Consider the following 21,859-nt stretch of genomic DNA (forward strand, 5'->3'; position numbering starts at 1 on the left):
TCAAGCAATTGACGACCGGCAACATTTGAGGCGGGTGCCACCGACGACGTGCCTGTCCTCTCGCAGTACTGGATGTTGCCAGCGTGCGAACGACACTTTGTTTGAATTTCGCGCCAAAAGGAAATAATTTTCACATTTTCACCCTTTTTTTCACTTTTCGATTCGACCACCTGGCATCAATACTTGAACACATGAGCTGGCGTCAAGGCGCGATGCACGGTGGTTGCTAGCGTGCTCTATGCACACCCAGCCTGACGCACCCAACCGATTGCGTTCGTCTCTGCTTCTCCTCACAGTATACAGTGTACTCAGCGTCAACGCGACGACGCCGTCCTATCCCTTCGATCTCCTGCACGTTATCGCCGTGTCACCCAACGGACTGCATCGCTCGCTCGGTCGCTCGCTCCATTGTCGTTGGATCTGGGCGGTCATTTTACGATGGACTGCGGTTCTTTGCTGTAGAGACGCGTTGGCAGCTGCGTCGCTCTGCAACGCCAAACCGCTTCAACGATTTCAGCTCGGCGTAACATCGCATTGGCTTCCTGTGCTTCTCCTTCGTCGAGTCGAGAGTTGCAAGCTTGCGCTTGCCATGGCTCGACCGCCGCTATGACAGCAACCAACATTAGCAACGTCTAAACACCAACAAATATATATATATTTATATAGTTGACGACCGATCTTCCTCGACGACACCATCGATCGTCGCCAGCCCGTGTCCCACGACGTGTCCATACAGCGATGTCCCATCGGTCTCCGGTCCCATGGCCACATACATACCCGGTACCTAACATCAGCATTTTCGCATCCGGATCCGGATACGATGCCAGCCGCGGAACTGGCCTGCCACTTTTGCGCTTCGTCCGCCGCCCGATGATGCCCGACGCTGCGTTCCAGCCCGCCGAGAGCGTCAACGTGACCGTGGTCCTCGGCGGCAACGTCACGGGCAATGGCACGCTCCTTGGGCTGCCGCTCAACCTCGTCGAGACGCAGCGCGGCTGGTGCCTCTTCATCGCGGCGCTCTCGGCGCTCTTCGCGACCAGCCTCACGGCTCTCAACATGTACCAGCACCTTCGCGCGTACACGCGCCCGAACCTCCAGCGCTACATTCTTCGCATCCTGCTCATCGTGCCCGTCTACGCGATCGGGTCGTTCGTCTCGTTCAAGTTTGTGCGCGAGGCCGCGCTCGTCAACGCCGTCCGCGACATGTACGAGGCGTTTGTCGTCTACAGCTTCCTCAACCTCGTCCTCGCCTTTGCCGGTGCGTCGCCACATGAGGCTACACGCAGCGACGATGGAGGCTCATGGGCGGCCATGTGTAGGCGGTGAATCCAACTGCGTGTCCAAGATGGTGACAGAGGCCGAGATCGTGCACCCGTTCCCGTTCGGGTACTGCTTGCCGCCCATGGCGCGCGACGGCCGGCTCTTGCGCAACTGCAAGAAGGCGACGATCCAGTTTGTGTTTCTCAAGCCCACGATGGCGCTTCTCTCGCTCTTTATGCTTGGCATCGGCATGTACGACTCGGTCGGCTTTCAGTGGTTCACATGGCTCGTCTACAACCTCAGCTACAGCGTTGCGCTCTACGGCTTGCTCATCTTTTACCTCGCGACCAAGCACATTCTTGCCCCGTTCTCGCCCGTGCTCAAGTTTTTCGCGGTCAAAAGTGTCATTTTCATGACCTTTTGGCAGACCTTGCTGATTGGCGGCCTCCCGCGCATCACGAAGGAGCAAGCGTTTGCGTGGAACGACTTTGTGCTCGCGCTCGAGATGGCGCCCGTCTCGGTCCTCTACGTTCTCTCGTTTGGCGCTGGCCAATTCAAGGTACGAGTGTGGAGATTCAATCCACTTGGCAAGGCGCTCATGCTGGTGTAGAACACGTGCGAAGCGATTCCGCAGTCGGAGGTCGTCAAGAATATGAAGGAGGTGCTGAGCGTCAAGGACATTGTCGCTGATGCGATCCACAACTTTATGCCGAGCTACCAAGACTACATGCTCCAACGCGCCGACGACGAGTTTCCCGAGAAGGTCCGCACCATGACGTTCCTTGCCGGCAACTTGGATACGCCGACGCCGCTGGGAGCGACCAAGGACCGCTCCGAGAGCAACGACCTCCCGGACGAGCCCTCGTTGGATGCAAATGTCGTCGTCGTCGATATTGCTGAAGCATCGAAGGAAGCAACAGCGACAGCGGCCGAGACCACCGAGCCGGCTGCGGATGTTGCCGACAGTAGTGACAAGTCAGAGTCAACGCCGGGCCACAATGTCGATGACGACGAGGCGTTGGTGGACACGCCTCGACGACACTCGGACAAGTCGAGCTTGCTCCAGCCATGAGCAGAGTTTTAGTAGGTAGTATAGGCGTAGTTAATATTATATATAAGGAAGACGGTTGTCGCGGCCTATGGTAGCACGTACGCCAAGTTTCGCTGTGCGGGGGTGCCAGCTCTTTGATCGATTGTAGGTAGCTGTAGGTAGGTACGTAGGTGGGTAGATGCTTGTCAGTTGACTACCACTTCCATAGCTCTCTCTGTGCTCGAGGTCTATCGTTTGCTGAGGTGCTAAGCCATGCGCCATGCTGGATCGACAGATCGTTGCTATCGCTACCTATTGCTCGGTCCCACAACCGAGCAACCTCTTCCTTGAGGTCGTTTTGATGCCACGCAATCGTCGCCTGCAACTTTGCGACGAGAGGGATGCCACAGATCATCCGCAAGCTAAACCAACGCAATCCACGGTCAAATCCTCCGGTCAAATCCCAACATCTGGTCCTACCAACGGACAGTACCATCTCGTTTCAAAGTAGACAAGAGAGGTACCAGCTCATACACTTTCTCCATCGATCCGTTGAATGTCATCCTCGAAGGTCGATCTCGGACGTCAGACGTCCGCCTCATGCGACTGTCGTTTCCAGTTGGGCAAGGATGGCTTGGAGCACCTCAACGCACTTGGTGTCGCTTGCGTGGTACTTGTTGGCGCGCGCGGCGTCAGCAATCGGCATACGACCTGCCTGCTGGACCTTGCGCAATAGCGTTGCCCAATGCCCATCAATCCGCACCGGCTCCAAGCGCAGCCAGCCGTGGTGGGCGGTCGCCGTCGCGTGCACATTGGGGCACACATGACGCCGCATGTGGCGCTGTACTTTGGTGCCGTCGAGGAAGAAGCGGTGCAGCGCCTTGCACTCGGCGCAGTGGCGACGGTTGACGCAAATGTCGTCGAGGACGCAATCGTTGATACCCGCAACGGGTTCTAGCGTGCCACTGCGAACAAACGCATCTCGACACGTCGTCGCGAGCCAACCGAGGAGGGTGCGGCAGCGCGCAGGGCTTTTCTCCGAGCAAAGCTTGGCAATGACCACGTACACCACGTGCCGGTTCGCGTCGCGCGTCGACGGCAGCGTCGCGACCCAGGCTTGAACGCGCGCCAAAACGCAGTCACCGACTGGCGTTGCGAGTATCTCGTCGGCCACGAGCTGCGCGTACGCGTCGAGGGTCCACCAGCGCGTGCTCCGTTTCACGAGTTCCGGTAGCATCGCCGCATTGGTGAGCAGAAACGCCACCAAGTGGCTCGTGACCGCCGCATCGAGGACCAGTACCCGTGGCTGAGCCTGGAAAAACTTGACGACAGCATGGTCCGAGCTGTTGCTCTTGGACTCGTTCTCGCTACACAGCGCGACGAGGACGTCGAGCAGCGCTGGATCGACGCGGTTGCACAAGTGCATGCAGCTCAAGAGCGCGGCGCCTTGCGCCGACGTAAACTCGCAAACCGATCGCCACGGCCACTGGGCGACTGGAATCGCGTCCAAAGCATGTAGGATGGCGTCCGTGTACGGCGTGGTTGGCACGCCAGGCTGGCTCTCGATCGCCTTCATGAGCGCTGTGGGCACGTGGTCGAGACGCCAGAGTCCGACGTCGCGCGAGCACGGACCTGCGCAGGTGCCAAATCGGCGCGGGCGCAGAAAGGCATCGATCGTCGCGACAAGCGCGAGGGGCAGCCGATCGCCGAGCCAGTCGCAGTGCACGAGGTCGGGCGAGATGGTTTCAAAGTGCCAGTCCAAGAGGAGGCAGTGGGCGTCCGCGCCGTCCGCAAAAGGCGAATGCGATTGCACATCGTACCAAGACGCCTTGAGAAACGCGCCAAAGAACGGCTGCTCGAGACGCCGTGGCGCCTCTTTGGGGAGACCCGCGAGGTGCGACACGAGCGCCGGGACGCTGCTGCGTTGGTTTTCCGTGTGGAGCCAGCGCCGCAAAGTCGATGGAAGGCGGACGAGAGGCGTGGCCACCCATACGCCTTAAAGCACGCGCGCACCCAGCTGGCGACATCGGGCAGCAAAATGGGGCAACGAGACGCGCCGTCTGTCGGCGAGACGGACACGGCTTCGGCGACGAAGTACTCGATCAAGTCCACATCGTTCAGCGCGCGGAGAAGGTCGCCAAAGAGAGTAGTGCTACCGTCGCGAGCACTGCCCGCCCGCTCTTCGTCCTGGTAGTCAAAGGACGCAGACTTGAAGATGACCATAATCCCCAAAGCAAGCTCGTTGACACTTAGCCCCAGCTTGGAGCAGTCCGGGTCGCCGCGGCGAACCGCCTTGCGGAGCAGCGACAAGGACGTCTTCATGCCCACAATGCCCGCGCGGAACCGCTTGGGCCAAAAGAGGAGAGCTGTCTGCGAAGGGACGTCGACCCACAGGCCTCCCTCGGTGGGCTTGTAGTTGCCGAGGAAGGCGTGGACAGATATGCCGTAGAGCCTTTCGCCGACTACTTTTGGCACGACGCACGACGGATGGAACTCGAATGCCTTGACTTGGTTCGTCAGCACGCTTGTATCCACTCCGTTGTCGTCGCTATCGCTCTCGGTGGAGCTACATACCGTTGAATGAGGTGCCGACATAGGTAAGATGCCACCTGTCATAACGTATGTGTATTGGTCGAAATGAGAACCGAACGAGCGCCACGTCAAAGCAGCCAGTGGCCACAAGAAGGTCGGCGAGGTGCGCATGCTTGGGCCACAGCTGCGGGAACAATGGTTCGTCGGCCTCTTCGCTGTACTGTTCGTAGGGCTTGTGGAAGTCGTAGTCGTCCAGGCCTTTCTCGTCCGCATCTCAGAGCGCATCATCGAGGTAATCGATGCCGCATGCAATGCGCTGGCACTCGGGCAGCGGTCCGTTTGCGAGCGTTCTCAACTTGGCCGCACAGCCCGTCGCGTTGAGCGGCAGCCGCGACGGACCTCTTGGCGTCTTATGGACGCCCGTCAAGTGGAAGACGAGCGCGAGGCGGCGACCGGACGTGATCGGCGTCGATGTCATCATCGTGTTGATAAAGATACCGTCAAACCCTTTTGCCACGTCAGCGACATTGTGTGGCAACGTCATCGACCGGTCCTTGTGCTGGAACGTAAGGACACCGCCGCTGTGGCCCGACGGCAGCAGCACGATCAAGGTCCCAAACGCATTATTGACGCAGCCCTGCAAAGCGTAAAGCGTGTTGGTCCCCCCACTTGTGTCGATGCAGAGGTGCTACAAGACGGCACCGACGTCGGTTGTTTGAATTCCGAGCACCGACTCGATCTTGCCGACGACCGAGTCGACGAGTGCGGTCACAAAAGCGTCTTGGTTCTCAATTGTGACCTTGGAGGCTGGCACGATGCGGGCCTTGCCATACCGCGCGCTGAGCTGCTGGTGCTGCGACGGTGACAGCGGCAGCGCTAGAAGGTCACGGAGGCCCTGGACGCGCACCACTGGGCGCAGCGACATGCCTTGGATTCCCGTGCAGACGTAGAAGGACGGCACCCGGTGGTGCTTGAGAATGTCTTTGCATGCAGAAATGAGCGGGTCTACGGCGCGCGGCATTTTGCGTCAGTAGGCTGACGTGATGCAAACTGAGTCGGCACATGTGATTGGCCACGACCTTGACGTCGATAATAAAATGGATTGGGCTCTACATATTTGTAAGCAATAAAATAAAACCAGATCGACGATGATATCTAACAAATTTTAGCCAATCCAAGTGCCTTCTTATGTCCTCAATGGCGGCTACTGGACGAAATACAGCGTAATCCATGGGTTTATGATGAAAAGCATTTGACTGATTGGTTAAAAGGCATCACAAACAACTCAAGCCGCGTCACTGCACGTGATGCTCCACGTGTGTCACCGACGGTGACACACGTGGAGCATCAGAAAAGGATTGAAAGGTCTTCAGCACGGTGAGTCACCGTGCTGAAGACCTTTCAATCCTTTTCTCCTCTTTCTTTGTATATCGTGTACGTAAACTTCAAGATCCCCATTTTACGTACACGGACCCCACCTTACTACGAGCCATTTTGCGGGCGGCTGAGCGAGCGATGTCATACCGAAGGTTGGGAGCGCTCGCAAGGAATTTCTTTCGGACGGGCAGTGTACAGAGCTGAGTGCAGAAATGTCCTGAATGTAGCCAGAGACCACCGCGAAAAGATACCAGCACAACCAAGTCGCTCCCACACGAACACCATTTTGCGACGTTTTCCACACGACCATGGCTGGCGATCAAATGGACATGTCATTTTAGCTCGAACGTTGGCGTCATTTTAGCGGCTGAGCCTCGTGCGAGCGAGCAAATTCGTCACAACTATACCACACTGACTGACCCTCTTAACAAAATACATTTGAACTAATCACGACACTGGTACACAAGTGAGATTAGACGTTCACCAACGAACGACCCGTGAATCAAAAGAAAACGATATCAAAGGCAGGAACATGTATGTCCTTGATTGTATCGTACACAAGGAAACACTAGCAGGTACGAAATGAACTCGTTTAAGAATGTCCTCGCTCGCAAAAATTAGCAGGTCCGCTCGTGGCGAGTCGTCCATGCTTGTTGGACGACGGACTCGGAGCTGCGATTCGTCTCGCATGCTCTACTTCGAGGTGCCCACGTATTGTGCGAAAGTCTAAATGATGTGTGATCCTTTTCTGTCGTGTTGCAGCTGCGTCGCGCGGCGAGCCGGACACGATGCACGACGTCGTCGGCGCTCGTCAAAAGAAGAGACTGATTTCCAACAGCACCTGCAGCATAGCCGTGTGGTAGAGACCAACATCGGTGGCAGGGTTGGATCGCCCCTTGTGCGATCTTGTTTGTCTCTAGAATCAGAGTTGTACAGGCGTTGCCGTCGTTTGTAAATTCTCCGAATGGGCCATCCGAGACCGCAGGGGGCGCCACGTCATTTTGCCCCACTACAATCCAAACCAGATGTGTTCTAAATACGACTGCACTACGAAAGCGACGCGCAAGTCGCGCGCACTAGCCTGCGACTCTGCCATGGTACCACATCTACCCACAATACATCTTGGCGTCAATAAGCTGTTGTGTGCATGGGGACCAGCTGGTGCTCGCATGCAAGTTCTTCGAAAAGGATATTTGATGTGAATGCGAGCGGTACAATGCGTATCAGCTGCCTCCCTAACGTTTAGTATCCCATTTCCCTCGTCCACCTCACAGTGATGAAGTCGTACCGTGCCTCGCTCGCACTCACCCTTTTCGCCATTGTCGCCCTTCCGCAAGCAAGCGCGGCGTCGCATGTCGTCGGTGTCTACTACCCCAACTATGCCGAGGCCCCAATCGAAGACATCCAACTCAAGGCGTCGACCCACGTCTTTTACGCGTTTGCGATCCCGAACGCGGACGGGTCCCTGCCCACACCCAAAGGCCTCGCGCACTTTGCCCAAGTCGTGCGCTCCAAGGGGGCAAAGCCTGTCCTTAGCATCGGTGGCGGCAGCGACAGCGGCAACTTTCCACCGCTTGCGGCGTCCGCAGCCTCTCGCAACACGTTTGTCCAAGCCGTGCACTCGCTTGTGAGCCAGTACAACCTCGAAGGCGTCGACATTGATTGGGAATTTCCCGACAGCGACAGCGACTTCAACAACTACCGCGTCCTCGCGCAGCAAGTGCGCCAGGCGCTCGGCGCCGACAAAGTCGTGTCGGCCGCGATCCCCGGCTGGCTCTCGCGCGACCAAATGACGCCGATCATCAAGGAGAGCCTCGATTTTGTCAACCTCATGCTCTACGACAACGTGTACAGCAATGATGGCCGCCCGAACGCTGCGCTGATGGGCGACGACAGCAGCGTCCAGTCAGCGGTGGCCAACTGGCTCGACGCCGGTGTCCCTGCCAACAAGCTCGTTGTTGGCGTGCCGTTTTACGGCTACGAAGGCAAGACAGCCATGACGTACCGCGAAATCAAGCCGCTCGAGAGCTCGTGGGCCTCCTCCATGAACGAGGCGTCGTTCACGCCGCAGCTCGTCAAGGGCGCTCGAAAGATCACGTACGACAACCCGACGTCCATCGCGGCCAAAGCTAAGTTCTCCGCGTGCATGAACCTCCGCGGTGTCTTTGCTTGGGACGTGACGCAAGACGACGCGGTGAGCAGCCTCCTCCAGGCCATGGACGCCACGTACCCGGGTGGGAACGGCAACGCGAACACGTGCCTCGAGGAAGCCACGTCCACTTGAGCATTCTATGACCACAATCCATTCGTCTTCTTCTGTGTCCGTCAAGACCAATCTTATTGCAAGTTGAAGCTGGTGACAGTTTCAGAATCGTGAGAGCGTACCACGTCATGGTTTTGGCGAAATGATATCTGTCGATATTTTCGCATAATATGACAAGAGCCCGTCGCACTTGTTCTCAAAATGTCGTCAACGGACAGCTAGAGTTGCATTAAATAGGGTGGACGGACGTCTTAGGACTCGGTGGAGCCGAGCCACGGCCGCGACGTCGACGCGTCGGCTCGAAACCCATCGTCAAAGTACGGGTTTGTTTGGTGCAAAATCACAATCTCTTGGGCCGACTTGGAGATGCGTGCAATCGCGCTGCTGGCGTCGTCTGGAGAACTAACGATCGTGCGACCAACCTAGGAACACAACATGACAAGGCGCCCGCAACATTGGGTAGCGTACGCTCACAGTGTGCTGGAGTTGCTGAATGCATACATCGAGCATGTACCGCGCCCAGAGGCACGCAGGCTCCATGCACGACCGACCTTGGTCGTCGCACGCACTTTGCCGGCGACATTGATGGGGCGCGGCGTTGATCAACGGTGCATACACCTCGGCATCCACGCTGTCCACGGGCTCTAGTCGATGAAATACAAAGCCATGGGCACACGTAAGAAGAGGAAGGCGACATACCGCAACAGAGACTGGCTTGCTCCGACTCGGTGACAACCGAGTGGGCACTCTTGCCGTACCGCGGCGATGTGAGCAGCGACGCGACGTCGTCTTCGTGCAACGCGAGTGATGCCGACGACGACGAGGCATTAGAGGACGCTCGCCGCTTCTTTTCGCCTTGCAGCGATGTGCGGGCGTGAAGTGCATTCGTCTCCCATTGGTGCCAGCGCGAAGGTGTCACCGCGGCTTTGCACTGCCTCAAATACGCTACCTCGTCGTCCGAGAGCCGATTCGATGACTTTCGGCTTTTGTTCTTAACGAGAAGCCGCACGACGCGCCGCTCGTCGGGGCTTGTCAGCTGCCCCGATTCCGGCAACGGAGCAACTTCCGTATGCAATGACGGAAGTTGCACTGATGTCTCGATCGCCAGAGCCAACGATGTCGGTAGTGGATATGTCATTTCGCACTGTGGTGTCTCGGGCAAGCGTTCAGCGACGGCAACCGACAGTGCAGCGCCGACATCGCTTTCGCCTGCCGCCTCGGTCGATGCAGAAGTCATGTTGGGTACGTCGCCGCCGTTGGAGGCTTCTTGTCGAATCTCGGCGTTGACATAGAGCTTGGCGACATCAGCATCCTTGACCCAAGCGCCACTGGCAATGGCGTCTGGCGACGACGCAGCCTTGGAGAGGACGAGAAAGGTGCAGTTAGCTTCGTCCATGCTCTACATACAGCCACAATGTATTCGTGAGAGAGCCGTAGAGCCATGGGACGTGGTTACATGGGATGCGAGTTGGATGTGCACGGCGACGGATGCGTTGGCGGCGACGACACCCTTGGACGGTTGCAGGCGGAAGCGCGACGACTCGGTGCATTGCACCTTGAAGACAACGGCTACCTCCTCGCAATTGGTCAGCTCAACTCGGTGTTTCTTCTTCGTGCCAATGACAAAGACGAGCGGCGACGCTGCAGTGGCAAGCCGCAGGCCCCGCGCTGGCAGCATCGGCCGCGGATCTTGTGGCGACGGTTCGAACGCGATTGGAGTAAAATTTGCAAGAATGCCTCCAATTTCAGCCAATAAGATCTGACGACTGTTTTTTCCACCCAACTCTGTTTGCGACGGCGTTCGCTCCACAGCGCATTTGACAAGCTCCTGACACCCGTAAGATGAGATCGAGATCTGTGCCCTGGCGCTGAAGTGGCCTCTCCTCGTGGACGCCAACGCCGCCTTTTGCAACGCTCGCAATCAATTCCATTGCGACGAGGATTCTGCAAATTCGACGCAGCGATTGGTCAAAATATCGTCACGCGATGCCATTGGCTAAAAGAACCAGTGGAGGTCTGCCGGTACCATTGCTCAACTTCCGCGTCTTCGTTGCCAGCATGGTTGTCCGTCTTCGCCTCGCGCGCTGGGGTCGCACGCATTCGCCCTTCTACCGTATCGTCGCCGCCGACGCGCGTTGCCCGCGTGATGGTCGCCACCTCGAGATCCTCGGCACGTACAACCCGATCGCGGCCAAGGACGGCGTCAAGGAGCTCCGCGTGCACAACGACCGGGTAAAATACTGGCTGAGCGTCGGCGCGCAGCCGAGCGACCGCGTCTCGTTCTTGTTGGGCCTCGCCAACGTGCTTCCGATCCCGCCGTCGCGCGAATACACAAAGAAGAGCAAGAGCAAGCAGGCCGACAAGTAACTCCTCGACTTTTCTCCTGGTGCGCGCGACCTTGTATCGCCCATCATCTCTTAATAGACCTCTTCTTCTGCCACATTCTTCTCTTCGATATGCAGTCCTCTCCTCCTGTCGCGCTCGTTGTCTCACGTGCATGCGCCGGGTCCCACGCCAACGGGTGCGAGAGTCGACGTTGAAAGAATCGCATATCCGAGCATGAAGAAGGCAGGCAAAGAGCGCAAGCCGTCAACAACGACTGTCATCAAGGCGTCAAAGCCCAAGCGGTCGCAGCTGGCCGCTGCCACGACGCACCACGTCGATCCGGCCGCGACGGCGCACCTCGGGCCGGCAGCCGTGCACGCCGATAAGGACACGCTGTTCTCGGCGCGCCTTCATCGCGTAGGCCACCAAGACGATTCCCACACCGACCCTATGACGTAGGTAGACATGGGTGCAGAAGAGAATCGCGAACTGCACTTGCAAGTGCTGCGCACCGACAACGGCAGCTACTACCTTTGGGAGCGCATGACGCACGTCGAGATGCACTACGGCCATGACGTTGCGCTGGACGTAAGCGCTTTTCTCATACGCTGCAGCTTCCGCCGCATATCGTCGTCGTCTAGGCGAGCAGTACGAAATGCGTCGTCGCGGCCAATGTGGGCGACGCCCTGCACAAGTTTCAAGCGGCCTTCTTGGCCAAGACGGGCATCACATGGCGCAACCGCTTCCTCCACGACGCCCGAGGCGACTACACGTGCGTATCCTCGTCCTTGATTGGCTACGCATCCCGCGCGACGCTTAGTTTCGTGGACGTGGACCTTGGACGCCCGCAGCATTTGACGTCCGAGGTGCGCCACGTCATGGCCCTGCTGCCGCCCGAGTGCAATTTTCGTCCGCGGACGCCAACACCGACACCGCTGCCGGTAGTTTGCAGTCCGTCGTCGTACGTGGATGGATGTATCTACGATGCTGCGTAGGTGCTGCTCTCCAAGCATACGATCGACCGCGTACGCGATATGCGATTTGAGACTCTTGGACAAGAGGTGCTGTAGGCCATCGCGCTCCTGGACGAGATGCGCAGCGTCTTGGCGACGGCGCCGTCGCGCACGCGGCAGCGCTCGTCACTGGTTTTGCTCTCGAACCACTTTTACGCCCGTGGGCTGCTCGTGACGCTATCGCGGTTTGGATGACAGCGCGTCCGTAGTCGTACCCCACTGCTTTGGGCACGAGTTCATTGGCCGCCACGTGCTCGACACGTCGACTCGCATCGACACCATGGCCAGCGTTCTGACGACACACTTTCTTGTACGCGTCCATCATGATGTTGTGCATGGTAGAATCGGCGGTGTAGGTCACGCCCAAGGCCGCGCTGCAGGATCCGCTCTATGTGCAATTCCAGGCTCTTCGCTGTGACTTGCAGCTGCTCTCGTTTGCCTCGCCCGCGCGCACGCTCATTCAAACGTACTTTGACAATACCAAGGCGCCCCTCAAGTTTTCGCTAACATTGCGCTGCGTGTACCAAGTCGACAAGCAGGTAGACTGCCGCGTTATTCGCTATGCCATATGCTGTGGTGCAGATCGAGTCGGACCGTTTCCAGGCCTTTGCGACGCTGCACAACCGCAAGGTGCAGATCGTGGGGTGGACGATATATGGCTCACGCGTACTTACTAGCTGCTCTGGCACGGCAGCGCGCTCACCAACTGGTCGAGCATTCTCCAAAGTGGTGCGCCGCGTCGACGCGCTCGGTGCTGCTGACGTACGTACTAGGTCTGAAGATTGCGCCGGCCAATGTCCGCACGAATGGCCAGAGCTTTGGGACCGGCCTCTACTTTAGCGACTCGGTACAGACGCGTTTCGCGGGCGACCGCGACAACAAGAAGGGGTAGGTGTCGCGCTCGGTGGGCTACTGCCACTCGAACAAGGTGGGGCTCCTTGCCCTCTGCGAGGTACGCAGTTGAATTCCTTCCTCACCAGTTTCTCCCACGGGCATAATAAGGTGGCACTTGGCACGCCGTATGTGACGGCCGCGTCGGACGCGTCTGCCAAGCGTCGCGTCGACGGCGTCGCGTACGACAGCGTCCACGGCTACGGCTCGTACCTGCCCGACTCTGGCTTTGACCACATCATGCCAGGTACTTTTTTTGCATCTCGTGACGGCGCGCGCACCCGGTGTAGATGGCGTCACGGTGCCCATGGGCAAGCTCGCGCGCAGCGACTTGGCGACGGAGAACGGGCTCGAGTACAACGAGTACATCGTGTACAACACGGCGCAGATGCGCATGCGGTACCTCGTCGTCGCCGACTTTGACACGCGCGTGCCGTAAGACGTCGCCGTTCTTTCTAGTGCGGTAACTGGAACCGTGTTTCGCCCATGCTCGACTTGGCAACGCTCTCTGTCAAGCCAGGTTTGATGGGGCTTCCGGCTGCTAAGCTGCAGTGGCGTGTTTCTTGGACTGCACCAGACCCGTGCAATATATGGGGTTTGAACGAGCCATCGCTATGTTTCGTCGCAGGCTCACGTGGCGCGATAGCCTCATGGACCTGCTGCATGTAATATGCCCCGGCCGCCGGTCACATGCGCTTCAACTATTTCTCTTCGCACCATCGCACCATCGCATAGCTCGAAGCAAGACATGCGGAGAGGTCCAACGGACGGTCTGCCAGTGCTGGATCCACGGCATGGATCCACGGCGGTCAATGTGGTTGTCGCCACTTGGCGCGGCAATTTTAGCTGTATCCGGTCGTATCCGGATGGTAGGTGCCCAATCAAACGCGGGCCATCGAATTCCTGGTTTCGTTCAGGATGCTGCACTTGGCGCGGGGATCTTGGGCGACGCTCTTGGCTCGAAGCCGGTCTGCGTCGAGCGCCGTGCGCTTCTCGCCCGAGATGCATCACCTGCTTCGGCGCCAGAAGGTTCCGCTGCACGAGGCCTTTGGCATCCTCCAGACGCGCACGTCGCCGTACGATATCAAGGGCTGCGACGCGTTTTTCTTCTCGTGTCTCCAAGAGGCGCCGCTGCCGCCCGCGTTTGTCGACCAAGTCGCCGCCTTCTTCAGCCAAGTGCTCGAGCACGACGCCGCCGGGCCACGTGAAGGCGCCTTTTCGTCCATGGTGGCTCTTCTGACGCAGTCCGGTCAGCAACCGCCCGCCATTATTGTCCTCGTCCTCACGGTTGATGCTGCGTAGACCGCACCGACTTGGCGCTCGAGCTGCTCAAGAAGAAACACGCCAAGAACCCGGACGTACAGCCGCATTATCGATCGTACGCACCCCTTCTGGAACACTACATCCAAGGTCTGGTCTCGCGGCGAGTCGGTCGATTGATCGAGGTGTGTAGCCAACGACCTTGAGAAAGCTTGGTCGTTTTGGGAGTACGTCAAGTCCATTGGCACGACGCAGCCTCCGGAGAAGGTTGGCCCGACCATGGTGAGCAGCCACCATTTTGTTGCGATATGATACGATACGTCTAGGTTCTGTTTGCGTCCAAAGCACTGGGCGTCCACCAGCGTATCTTTCAGAACGTGCTGCAAGAGCTCAACGCGCTGCGGTATCAACTCACACCCGACGACGTTGCGCTGTGGATGGCGATCACGCGCGACCGACCTGGCTACACCACGACGCAACTCGACCACGCCGAGATGCTACCGGTGCGTTCGACCAACTGAATGCGCGCGTCAGCGGCGTGCGTTTAGACATGCGCGCACTGCGACGCAACGCTGACCAAGCTGCCTGTGACGCCCGCCGAACTCGAGGCGTTGCTGCAGGCCGTCGAGACTATGTGTGTCGAGAGCCAGTACATCCCGTCGGACCCCAAGGCCACGCCACCGCCGCCCATGACACGTGAAACCAAACTCAAAGCACTGCGTGCATTTGAGAAATGGCTAGCGACCCGGCACGCCATGGTACGATACCAGCTATCTGTGGCTAGCTAATGGATGGTAGGTACCACCGGGGAAGCTACACTACATCGTCGATGCTCCCAATGTCGCGTACCTCAACCAAAACTTTGAAGGTGTGCCTCCTGCTACCCGTCATCAAGTCGACATAAGCTTGTGTGTAGGCGGCGCATTCCGGTTTGATTACATTGACCAGCTCGCCAAGCACGTTCAGGCCGAGGGCCACGTGGCGTCGGCGACGATGCCTGCCTATTATTTCGAAGAGGTCTCGTACTTGAGCGTCAAGACCGCCAACCGCAACCCCTACGTACGACCCCTCCTAGCCGACAAAGCAGGTTGTCATCTGCCGGGTAGAAAAAGTCGGGCACGCGGTACTTTCGCACGCGCACGCCCGAAGACAAGGCCTTTCTGGACGCATGGGCAGCGGACGATTTTGCATTCCGCGCGCGGCGAGAGGCAATGCAGACAACTTGTCTATCATGCTCAATGTGGCGTAGGTGGCGTCCGATGACCTCTACTGGATGTACGCGACGTTCTACCTCCTGAGCTTGGACGCCAAGGCTGGCGTCCATGGCCACCGCGTCCGCGTCGTCACAAACGACGAGATCAAAGACCACATTTCAGCGCTCGAGGAGAAGCATAACATTCGGCGGGACCTCGTCGAGCGCTGGAAGGACACGACGTGTGTTGGCGTGAGTTTGAACTTTGAAAAAAAAGTGGCCCAAGTGACGCTGCACGACCCACTGCCGTTCTCACGCGTCGTGCAAGACCACGGCGAGACGTACCATCTCCCGACCACAAACGGTCTCACGTGGCTCTGCGTCTCGCCGTCCACCCCCTAGACCTAAAGCACTCAATGCGACTACATATTTTCTGTTAAAAGCAGTGTATTTTTGCCAAAAGATTCTGTTTGGAAATACCACTTGATTTCAGCCAATGGCAGTGCGTTGTGCCATTGCCGGAATACGTCCATGTTCGCGTGCTACCTCCTCACGCCGCAGACGCCGGCGCAGACAGGCAAGCGGTCGCTGCACATGAAGCACACGTACGTCGGCTTCACGATGACGCCCAAGCGGCGCCTGCGTCAGCACAACGGCGAGATCGTCCAGGGCGCGAAGAAGACGGCCAAGTACCGTCCATGGTACGTGGCGATGGAGTCCATCGCTCACGGCGAGCGCGCAGGGACATGCTTGTCGTTGTCTATGGCTTTGCATCCAAGGTGCAAGCACTACAGTGTACGTACGCTTCGATGCGATGCATATCGTGATGGAGATTGTAGTCGAGTACGTGTGGCAGCACCCGTACAACAGCCGCTTCACCAAGGCCGCGATGGCCAGCGCCAAGCACGTCAAGCGCTACGGCGGCATGCGCTCCGTGCGACGCAAGCTCATTGAACTCTACTTGATCTTGGCGCTTCCGCCATGGAACGAGCTCGCTCACGCTCTCCTTCACGTCGCTCGGTAAGCATGTCCGGTCCCACGTTGGTCCTACGACAGCATCCTGTAGAGATGCACACGCTTGCAACGTCGAGCGCGCCAAATGAGTTGCCTCCGGGCATGACGACGCAGGTGGCCAGTCTCGACACGCTACCACACGGGCCACCGAGCGATGACGCCGACGACGCCGACGCGAGGTGCTCCATTTGCATTGGCCAGTTCCAGGAGGGTGACGCGCGACTCGTGTGCTATCACGCCGACTGCCCCATGCGCGCGCACATTGACTGCGCTCACGAGTGCTTTCCTGACGACGACGACGACGACGACGCTCCGACGCAGAGCGAGAAGCGCGGGTATTGCCCGTACTGCGACAACGAGTTGCATTGGGCAACACTGCTACTGCATGCGTCCTCGTCGGCACTGCTGCTGCCACCCGCCAAGAAGAAGCGCCGCGTGCGGACCGCTCCGTCCCAGAGCCCTCCAGAGCCTCCAAACGCGGCAAGTACTGCTGCAAGCAAGGATGCGACCGTCGCTTCGGCGCCAACACAAACCACGAATGCCGAGCTCATTCTCATATCCGACTCGGACGAGCCGTCCATTGTCGACTTGACAGGAGACGTGTAGTTTAACTTACACCCCAAAATCTTGCATGACGTGGCAGCCTCCCGTGATCGCACGCGCTACGTCCGTTATATCTGAATGCAGTTTCAGGCTGGCGATGGACGGGGCATGGACCCGGGACCTTTGCGCGTGGACCCACCTGAGCTTGCCGAGGCGCTCTTGGACCTTCCGAGCCCAACACACGTACGTGGGATGGGACGACCCTGTTGATGGGATATGGATGGTACTAGATCGCGAGCGCCACACCTCGCCCCCGCCCCATCTTTCCAGGGTCACCGTATGTGCTACTACCTCTCATGGCTCCAGCGCAATGCAAACGAATGCTAGGATCTGGCATGGCGAGGCAACGTCCGTGCACCACCGTGTGCGCCGGCCGCGACCACCGCTGCCGCCGCCACGTACGCCACGATGCTAATAGCGCCGTCGTATGACCCGTGGATGCGTGTAGCCGCTCCCAAAGCCGCCGAGCTCAGCGTGCTCGTGGTGTCTGCAAGCCTCCTCTGGGTCCTCGGCGCTGTCGCCACGCTCTGGCTGGTCCGCTTTCCCTTTGGTATTTATCCGCTTTCGACGATCGCGCTGCTCGTCTGTCCGCAGCTGCTCTTCTACAGCCTCGTCAAAGCCCTTTTCGCGTAGTACTACGAGAGTACTCGCCTCGCGTCTTCTCGTACACGCAGTGTGCCCTTAAACAACTACACAAAACAAACTTGTACAAATAGGAGTGTATTGAACGATCGAAAATCCGGTCGATAGCCAAAAACGCGGTCCTAATGCCAGAGGTACCGAGGCGCATAGCGCGCCCACGCTTCGTCCTGCACGAGAAGAATGCGCTCGAATTCGATCAAGTTGATCGCGCCGTCCTTGTCCGAGTCGGCGTGCGCGAAGCAGCGCTGCACGTCGCTCAAGAACGTGTGCACCATGCGCACTACAGCCCGCTTGGAACTGTATCAATGTATCAACGTCGCGTACCTGGCATGTGCGGGACGAGGTCGGCGACGTGGATCTTGCCGTCGCGATCCGTGTCAAAGGTGTCGAACGCGGTTTCAACGAGCGTTCGCCACACGCTCGAGTCTTGCTGGATCGCGTGCCAGTCAAGAAACGCGCAGCAAAACTCATCAAACGAGACAACGCCGTCGCCGTCAATGTCCATGCGGCTCAGGAAGCTCTTGACCTCGCCCCACGTGAGCCTACACGAACTACGCTCCATGGCGTTTGAGAGGGCGCGCGTACTTGTAGCCGCCGTTCTGGAAGCCGCGCGCGAGGTCCTTGACGCCAATCGAGGACGCGCCGTCCACACAGATCTCGGAGAAGAGGACCGCGAGCTCGACCTTGCTGGCTTTGGGCACGCGCTTGGTCATTTCGATAAAGACTAGCACCAAGTGTCACGAACCTACACGACGAAGAGTGGTAGTACCGGCTTGCTGGAAGCCGTTGAGGGTGCGGTAGAGCTGCAGCCGCTGGATCATGGTGCCGCCGAGGTGGCGCGGGACCTGCCTGCGTGCGTCTTTGCGCTCCTGGAACGCTTGCGCCATCCACGGGTGGCGCAGCGCTTCGTGCGCGCTCAACCGCGTACGAGGGTCTCGCTCCAAAAGCTTGCGTACCTACAAGCACCATTGCATCAGCCACAGGGCTCCCATTTGATCGACGAGTCCGACCAGATCTTTGGCGTCGGGCGAGACGTTCACCCAGACGCCCGATTCGACATCGATGGGCGCATGCAAGATCTGCTCGTCGAGGAGTGCGCCTTCAAACGGGAACGACCCACTCAAGAGCCGATACAAAATGACCCCGCAGCTCCTAAAGATGCGAGCATATATCATCAGAAACGCTTGAAGTCGATGCATGCCACTTAACGCACCACATGTCGGCGGGCAGCGCGTAGTTGCCCTGCAGCACCTCGGGCGCCGTGTACAAGGGCGTACCCCGGAGTCCCGACACGACTGCATCTGGTACGACAAAGGCGGCGCCGCCAAAGTCGGTGAGTTTGAGCGGCGAGTCGACTTGGTCGTCGGCAAACAGAAAGTTCTCAAGCTTCAGATCGCCGTGCAAGATGTCCAGAAGGTGGCACTGCCACACGACGTGGAGGACGTTGAGCATGTAGGAGGCGGCGCGGTCTGCTTCGGTCGCAACATCCGTATGCATGCGCGCATACGCCTCGCCGCCGACGCAGTGCTCCATGACGAGGTAGACCGCGCGCTCGTCTTCGTACGCGCCAAAGTAGTGGACGACATTGAGCGTACCGCCAAGCAGCATCATGATGCGGGCTTCTTGGCGCAGCGCCAAAAAGTCCTTGCGCGACGCGAGCCGGTCCTTCTGGATGACCTTGACCGCCAAGTCGAGCGTCACGGCGTTGTCCTTGGGTGCCACTTGGTACACAGTGCCAAAGGCACCTTCGCCGAGCTGCTTGCCGAGCGTGTACTGGGTGCGAAACGTGCGCGGGTAGCCAAAATCGATGTCGGCCGGGTCCGTAAAGTAGGCCGCGGTCTCGAGCGCCAAGTGCTGCAGCGCGGGAAAGGCGGCGAGCCGCCGGACGCCATTGCGCCACTCGGTGCGGACGCTGCCGATCGAGACTTCAACGTCCGCTCGATTCCACGCCGCCATGCTGCTCATCGCACGGCGGCGGACGACCGTCATCATCGCCGCGCTGCGCATGACGTCGACGACGGTGCGATGATTGGTTGCTTTTTTGAGCATCGGATACGGATACATTGTCTGATATCCGGAGAAAGGATGACGCGCCTCTGTCGATTTTCACGTGAGAATCACCAATGGGTGGCAAGATCGTGGACCGTACAGCGTGATTTTCACACCGCCGTCGCGCCCTTCACCATGCTTCGGCGCCGAGCCCTATCTGAGTAGCCACGGCAACGGACGCGTCCCTTCCACCGGATCAGTTTGGATGGCCCCATCGCCAGCGTACCCTAATGTAGGAAGCTTCGGATATGGACGAGGCTATGGACAGCGACGAGGCGGCTGACGTCTGCGGTCAACAAGCCGGCCGGCGCTCGATGGACTGCAGGGTTTGAAATGGCCGCCGATTTCGCGAAGCGCAGCATGGCGGGGCGCGCATACAAAAAGCAAGTACAAAGTTTCGGGGCGCGGCACGGCAACCGCATCAAGTTGAAGTAGACGGCGCCACGACCACATGCTTCTCTCAGACTTGATATGGCATGCTTATCCGGACGATCATTATCCGGATGTTATTACAAACCTACCAGAATTTGTGTGCCGAAGGATGTTCTCTTCGTTTTTGCTCATTTTGGCTTTTGCTTGGACGTGCAAAGATGGCTTTTGAGAAGATTCACGTGGAGAACCCGATCGTCGACCTCGACGGCGATGAGATGACGCGCATCATCTGGCAGCTCATCAAGGACAAGGTAGACACAGGCATGTGCATGTGCTTGGCGCTAAGCAGCATGCATCATGTAGTTGATCTTCCCGTTCTTGGACCTCAAGACCGAGTACTTTGACTTGGGTGTCGAGTACCGTGACGAGACCAACGACGGTACGACCTAATGACCTCGCCGACCATGCTCATCATCATCATGCGAATTAGAGGTCACGCTCGCCGCTGCTCGCGCCATCCAGAAGCACAACGTCGGCATCAAGTGCGCGACGATCACGCCCGACGAGCAGCGCGTCGAGGAGTTCAACCTCAAGCAGATGTGGAAGTCGCCCAACGGCACGATCCGCAACGAGCTCGGCGGCACTGTCTTCCGCGAGCCGATCCTGTGCAAGAACATCCCGAAGCTTGTGCCGGGCTGGAAGGACTCGATCATCATTGGCCGTCACGCGTTTGGCGACCAGTACAAGGCGCTCGACTTCGTCGCGCCGGGCAAGGGCACGTTCAAGATTACGTTCACGCCCGAAGACTCGAACGGCAAGACGGAAGAGTACACGGTGTACCAGTTTGCGGACGCGGCCGGCGGCGTCGGCATGGGCATGTACAACACGAAGGAGTCGATCACGGGCTTTGCGCGCGCGTGCTTGGAGTATGCGCTCAGCCGCAAGATGCCGCTGTACCTCTCGACGAAGAACACGATCTTGAAACGCTACGACGGCATGTTCAAGGACGTCTTCCAGGAGATGTACGACACCGAGTACGCGGCGGCGTACAAGGCGGCCGGTATCTGGTACGAGCACCGCTTGATTGACGACATGGTCGCGCAGTGCCTCAAGTCCAAGGGTGGCTTTGTCTGGGCGTGCAAGAACTATGATGGCGATGTCCAGTCGGACATTCTCGCGCAGGGCTTTGGCTCGCTCGGCCTTATGACGTCGGTGCTTTTGACGCCGGATGGCAAGACGATGGAAGCCGAGGCGGCCCACGGTACCGTCACGCGCCACTACCGCGTGCACCAGAAGGGCGGCGAGACGAGCACCAACTCGATCGCGTCCATCTTTGCGTGGACGCGCGGCCTCATGCACCGTGCCAAGCTTGACAAGAACGACAAGCTCCAGACGTTCTGCGAGCAGCTCGAGGCGACCGTTGTCGAGACGGTCGAGGCCGGCCAGATGACCAAGGACCTGGCGCTCCTCATCCACGAAGACAAGATGGAGCGCAAGCACTGGCTCAACACGTTCGAGTTCCTCGATGCGATCGCTGCCAACCTCACGAAGAAGCTCCACGCGTAATTTGATGTAAGGAAGAGGTTATAAAGCTTAGTGTACTCGTGTATGATGCAAGCCTTGGAACGATGAATCAAGTCGTGGCACCCCTTCATGTCCCTAGAAATCCACTGCCGATCCCGCTCCTCTCCCCATGCACCCAAGACGACCCCGTTGCAGATGTAGCGCGGGTCCGCAGCTCGGCGGATTACTAGGCGTCGCAAAGACCTGTGCCACCGATCCTCCTCTACAGCTCGATCGCGACAGCGGGGATGGGGCGACGATCCACGATGATGACGATCGTCGACTTGGTCTTCTGGTCGGTTCGTTCGTTCGTTCGCCCGTCGCGCCGATGCTTGGGTGACTTCTTCATACGTGGGACATCGTCGTCGGCTCTCCATGCTGACGCAGCCTCTGCCTGTGTTGGACGCCGATGCACAGGACGGGATGCACAATGCGGCGTGGAATCGTCGTGAACATGGCATTGTGGCGTGGAA

At 58.6% G+C, this 21,859-nt stretch overlaps 11 protein-coding genes across 11 annotated transcripts; 8 read left to right on the top strand and 3 right to left on the bottom strand.

Moving 5' to 3' along the window:
• Window positions 1-870: 870 nt before the first annotated feature.
• SPRG_04557 (hypothetical protein) lies at window positions 871-2,414 on the top strand (the record flags this gene model as incomplete). The annotated part of the gene is made up of 3 exons (XM_012342970.1): window positions 871-1,258; window positions 1,320-1,819; window positions 1,871-2,414. The coding sequence occupies 3 exons, from the start codon at window positions 871-873 to the stop codon at window positions 2,330-2,332; spliced, it is 1,350 nt and encodes a 449-aa protein (XP_012198360.1). The 3' UTR covers window positions 2,333-2,414.
• Window positions 2,415-2,888: 474 nt separating this feature from the next.
• SPRG_04558 (hypothetical protein) lies at window positions 2,889-5,843 on the bottom strand (the record flags this gene model as incomplete). The annotated part of the gene is made up of 5 exons (XM_012342971.1): window positions 2,889-4,209; window positions 4,263-4,856; window positions 4,936-5,095; window positions 5,189-5,459; window positions 5,520-5,843. 5 exons carry the CDS (start codon window positions 5,841-5,843, stop codon window positions 2,889-2,891), a joined length of 2,670 nt encoding a protein of 889 aa, XP_012198361.1.
• Window positions 5,844-7,475: 1,632 nt separating this feature from the next.
• Window positions 7,476-8,483, top strand: SPRG_04559 (hypothetical protein; the record flags this gene model as incomplete). The annotated part of the gene is made up of 1 exon (XM_012342972.1): window positions 7,476-8,483. The coding sequence occupies one exon, from the start codon at window positions 7,476-7,478 to the stop codon at window positions 8,481-8,483; it is 1,008 nt and encodes a 335-aa protein (XP_012198362.1).
• Window positions 8,484-8,713: 230 nt separating this feature from the next.
• SPRG_04560 (hypothetical protein) lies at window positions 8,714-9,858 on the bottom strand (the record flags this gene model as incomplete). Its single annotated transcript, XM_012342973.1, has 3 exons — window positions 8,714-8,884; window positions 8,931-9,106; window positions 9,162-9,858. The coding sequence occupies 3 exons, from the start codon at window positions 9,856-9,858 to the stop codon at window positions 8,714-8,716; spliced, it is 1,044 nt and encodes a 347-aa protein (XP_012198363.1).
• Window positions 9,859-10,460: 602 nt separating this feature from the next.
• SPRG_04561 (hypothetical protein) lies at window positions 10,461-10,904 on the top strand. Its single transcript, XM_012342974.1, has one exon. It carries the CDS (start codon window positions 10,521-10,523, stop codon window positions 10,827-10,829), a length of 309 nt encoding a protein of 102 aa, XP_012198364.1. The 5' UTR covers window positions 10,461-10,520; the 3' UTR covers window positions 10,830-10,904.
• Window positions 10,905-11,021: 117 nt separating this feature from the next.
• Window positions 11,022-13,130, top strand: SPRG_04562 (hypothetical protein; the record flags this gene model as incomplete). Its single annotated transcript, XM_012342975.1, has 14 exons — window positions 11,022-11,204; window positions 11,247-11,375; window positions 11,429-11,559; window positions 11,608-11,728; window positions 11,783-11,812; window positions 11,858-11,960; window positions 12,010-12,110; window positions 12,157-12,339; window positions 12,383-12,430; window positions 12,478-12,529; window positions 12,574-12,647; window positions 12,693-12,752; window positions 12,803-12,938; window positions 12,982-13,130. 14 exons carry the CDS (start codon window positions 11,022-11,024, stop codon window positions 13,128-13,130), a joined length of 1,500 nt encoding a protein of 499 aa, XP_012198365.1.
• A 472-nt stretch (window positions 13,131-13,602) lies between these two features.
• Window positions 13,603-15,566, top strand: SPRG_04563 (hypothetical protein). Its single transcript, XM_012342976.1, has 9 exons — window positions 13,603-13,940; window positions 13,994-14,101; window positions 14,145-14,233; window positions 14,278-14,454; window positions 14,500-14,709; window positions 14,750-14,819; window positions 14,868-15,010; window positions 15,058-15,159; window positions 15,201-15,566. Exons 1-9 carry the CDS (start codon window positions 13,610-13,612, stop codon window positions 15,543-15,545), a joined length of 1,575 nt encoding a protein of 524 aa, XP_012198366.1. The 5' UTR covers window positions 13,603-13,609; the 3' UTR covers window positions 15,546-15,566.
• Window positions 15,567-15,674: 108 nt separating this feature from the next.
• SPRG_04564 (hypothetical protein) lies at window positions 15,675-16,763 on the top strand (the record flags this gene model as incomplete). Its single annotated transcript, XM_012342977.1, has 4 exons — window positions 15,675-15,844; window positions 15,886-15,938; window positions 15,983-16,155; window positions 16,212-16,763. 4 exons carry the CDS (start codon window positions 15,675-15,677, stop codon window positions 16,761-16,763), a joined length of 948 nt encoding a protein of 315 aa, XP_012198367.1.
• Window positions 16,764-16,845: 82 nt separating this feature from the next.
• SPRG_04565 (hypothetical protein) lies at window positions 16,846-17,393 on the top strand (the record flags this gene model as incomplete). The annotated part of the gene is made up of 4 exons (XM_012342978.1): window positions 16,846-16,943; window positions 16,991-17,037; window positions 17,088-17,158; window positions 17,209-17,393. Exons 1-4 carry the CDS (start codon window positions 16,869-16,871, stop codon window positions 17,391-17,393), a joined length of 378 nt encoding a protein of 125 aa, XP_012198368.1. The 5' UTR covers window positions 16,846-16,868.
• A 71-nt stretch (window positions 17,394-17,464) lies between these two features.
• SPRG_04566 (CAMK/CDPK protein kinase) lies at window positions 17,465-19,424 on the bottom strand. Its single transcript, XM_012342979.1, has 6 exons — window positions 18,616-19,424; window positions 18,413-18,554; window positions 18,172-18,358; window positions 17,988-18,126; window positions 17,727-17,944; window positions 17,465-17,682 (listed from the first exon to the last, which is right to left on the bottom strand). Exons 1-6 carry the CDS (start codon window positions 19,407-19,409, stop codon window positions 17,525-17,527), a joined length of 1,638 nt encoding a protein of 545 aa, XP_012198369.1. The 5' UTR covers window positions 19,410-19,424; the 3' UTR covers window positions 17,465-17,524.
• A 617-nt stretch (window positions 19,425-20,041) lies between these two features.
• On the top strand, window positions 20,042-21,473 carry SPRG_04567 (isocitrate dehydrogenase; the record flags this gene model as incomplete). Its single annotated transcript, XM_012342980.1, has 3 exons — window positions 20,042-20,134; window positions 20,187-20,262; window positions 20,314-21,473. The coding sequence occupies 3 exons, from the start codon at window positions 20,042-20,044 to the stop codon at window positions 21,387-21,389; spliced, it is 1,245 nt and encodes a 414-aa protein (XP_012198370.1). The 3' UTR covers window positions 21,390-21,473.
• Between the last annotated feature and the right edge of the window lie 386 nt (window positions 21,474-21,859).

This window comes from Saprolegnia parasitica (assembly GCF_000151545.1).
Source record: "Saprolegnia parasitica CBS 223.65 unplaced genomic scaffold supercont2.12, whole genome shotgun sequence".
NCBI lineage: Eukaryota > Oomycota > Saprolegniomycetes > Saprolegniales > Saprolegniaceae > Saprolegnia > Saprolegnia parasitica.

Coding starts and splice junctions, on each gene's coding strand:
- SPRG_04563 (XM_012342976.1), top strand. CDS start 13,610: ATGCTGCACTTGGCGCGGGGATCTTGGGCGACGCTCTTGGCTCGAAGC. Junction 14,102..14,144: donor TCTGGAACACTACATCCAAG/GTCTGGTCTCGC, acceptor CGAGGTGTGTAG/CCAACGACCTTGAGAAAGCT. Junction 14,710..14,749: donor TAGCGACCCGGCACGCCATG/GTACGATACCAG, acceptor AATGGATGGTAG/GTACCACCGGGGAAGCTACA.
- SPRG_04561 (XM_012342974.1), top strand. CDS start 10,521: ATGGTTGTCCGTCTTCGCCTCGCGCGCTGGGGTCGCACGCATTCGCCC.
- SPRG_04566 (XM_012342979.1), bottom strand. CDS start 19,409: ATGCGCAGCGCGGCGATGATGACGGTCGTCCGCCGCCGTGCGATGAGC. Junction 18,359..18,412: donor CGCCCGACGCCAAAGATCTG/GTCGGACTCGTC, acceptor TGGTGCTTGTAG/GTACGCAAGCTTTTGGAGCG. Junction 17,683..17,726: donor CCTCGTCCCGCACATGCCAG/GTACGCGACGTT, acceptor AGCGGGCTGTAG/TGCGCATGGTGCACACGTTC.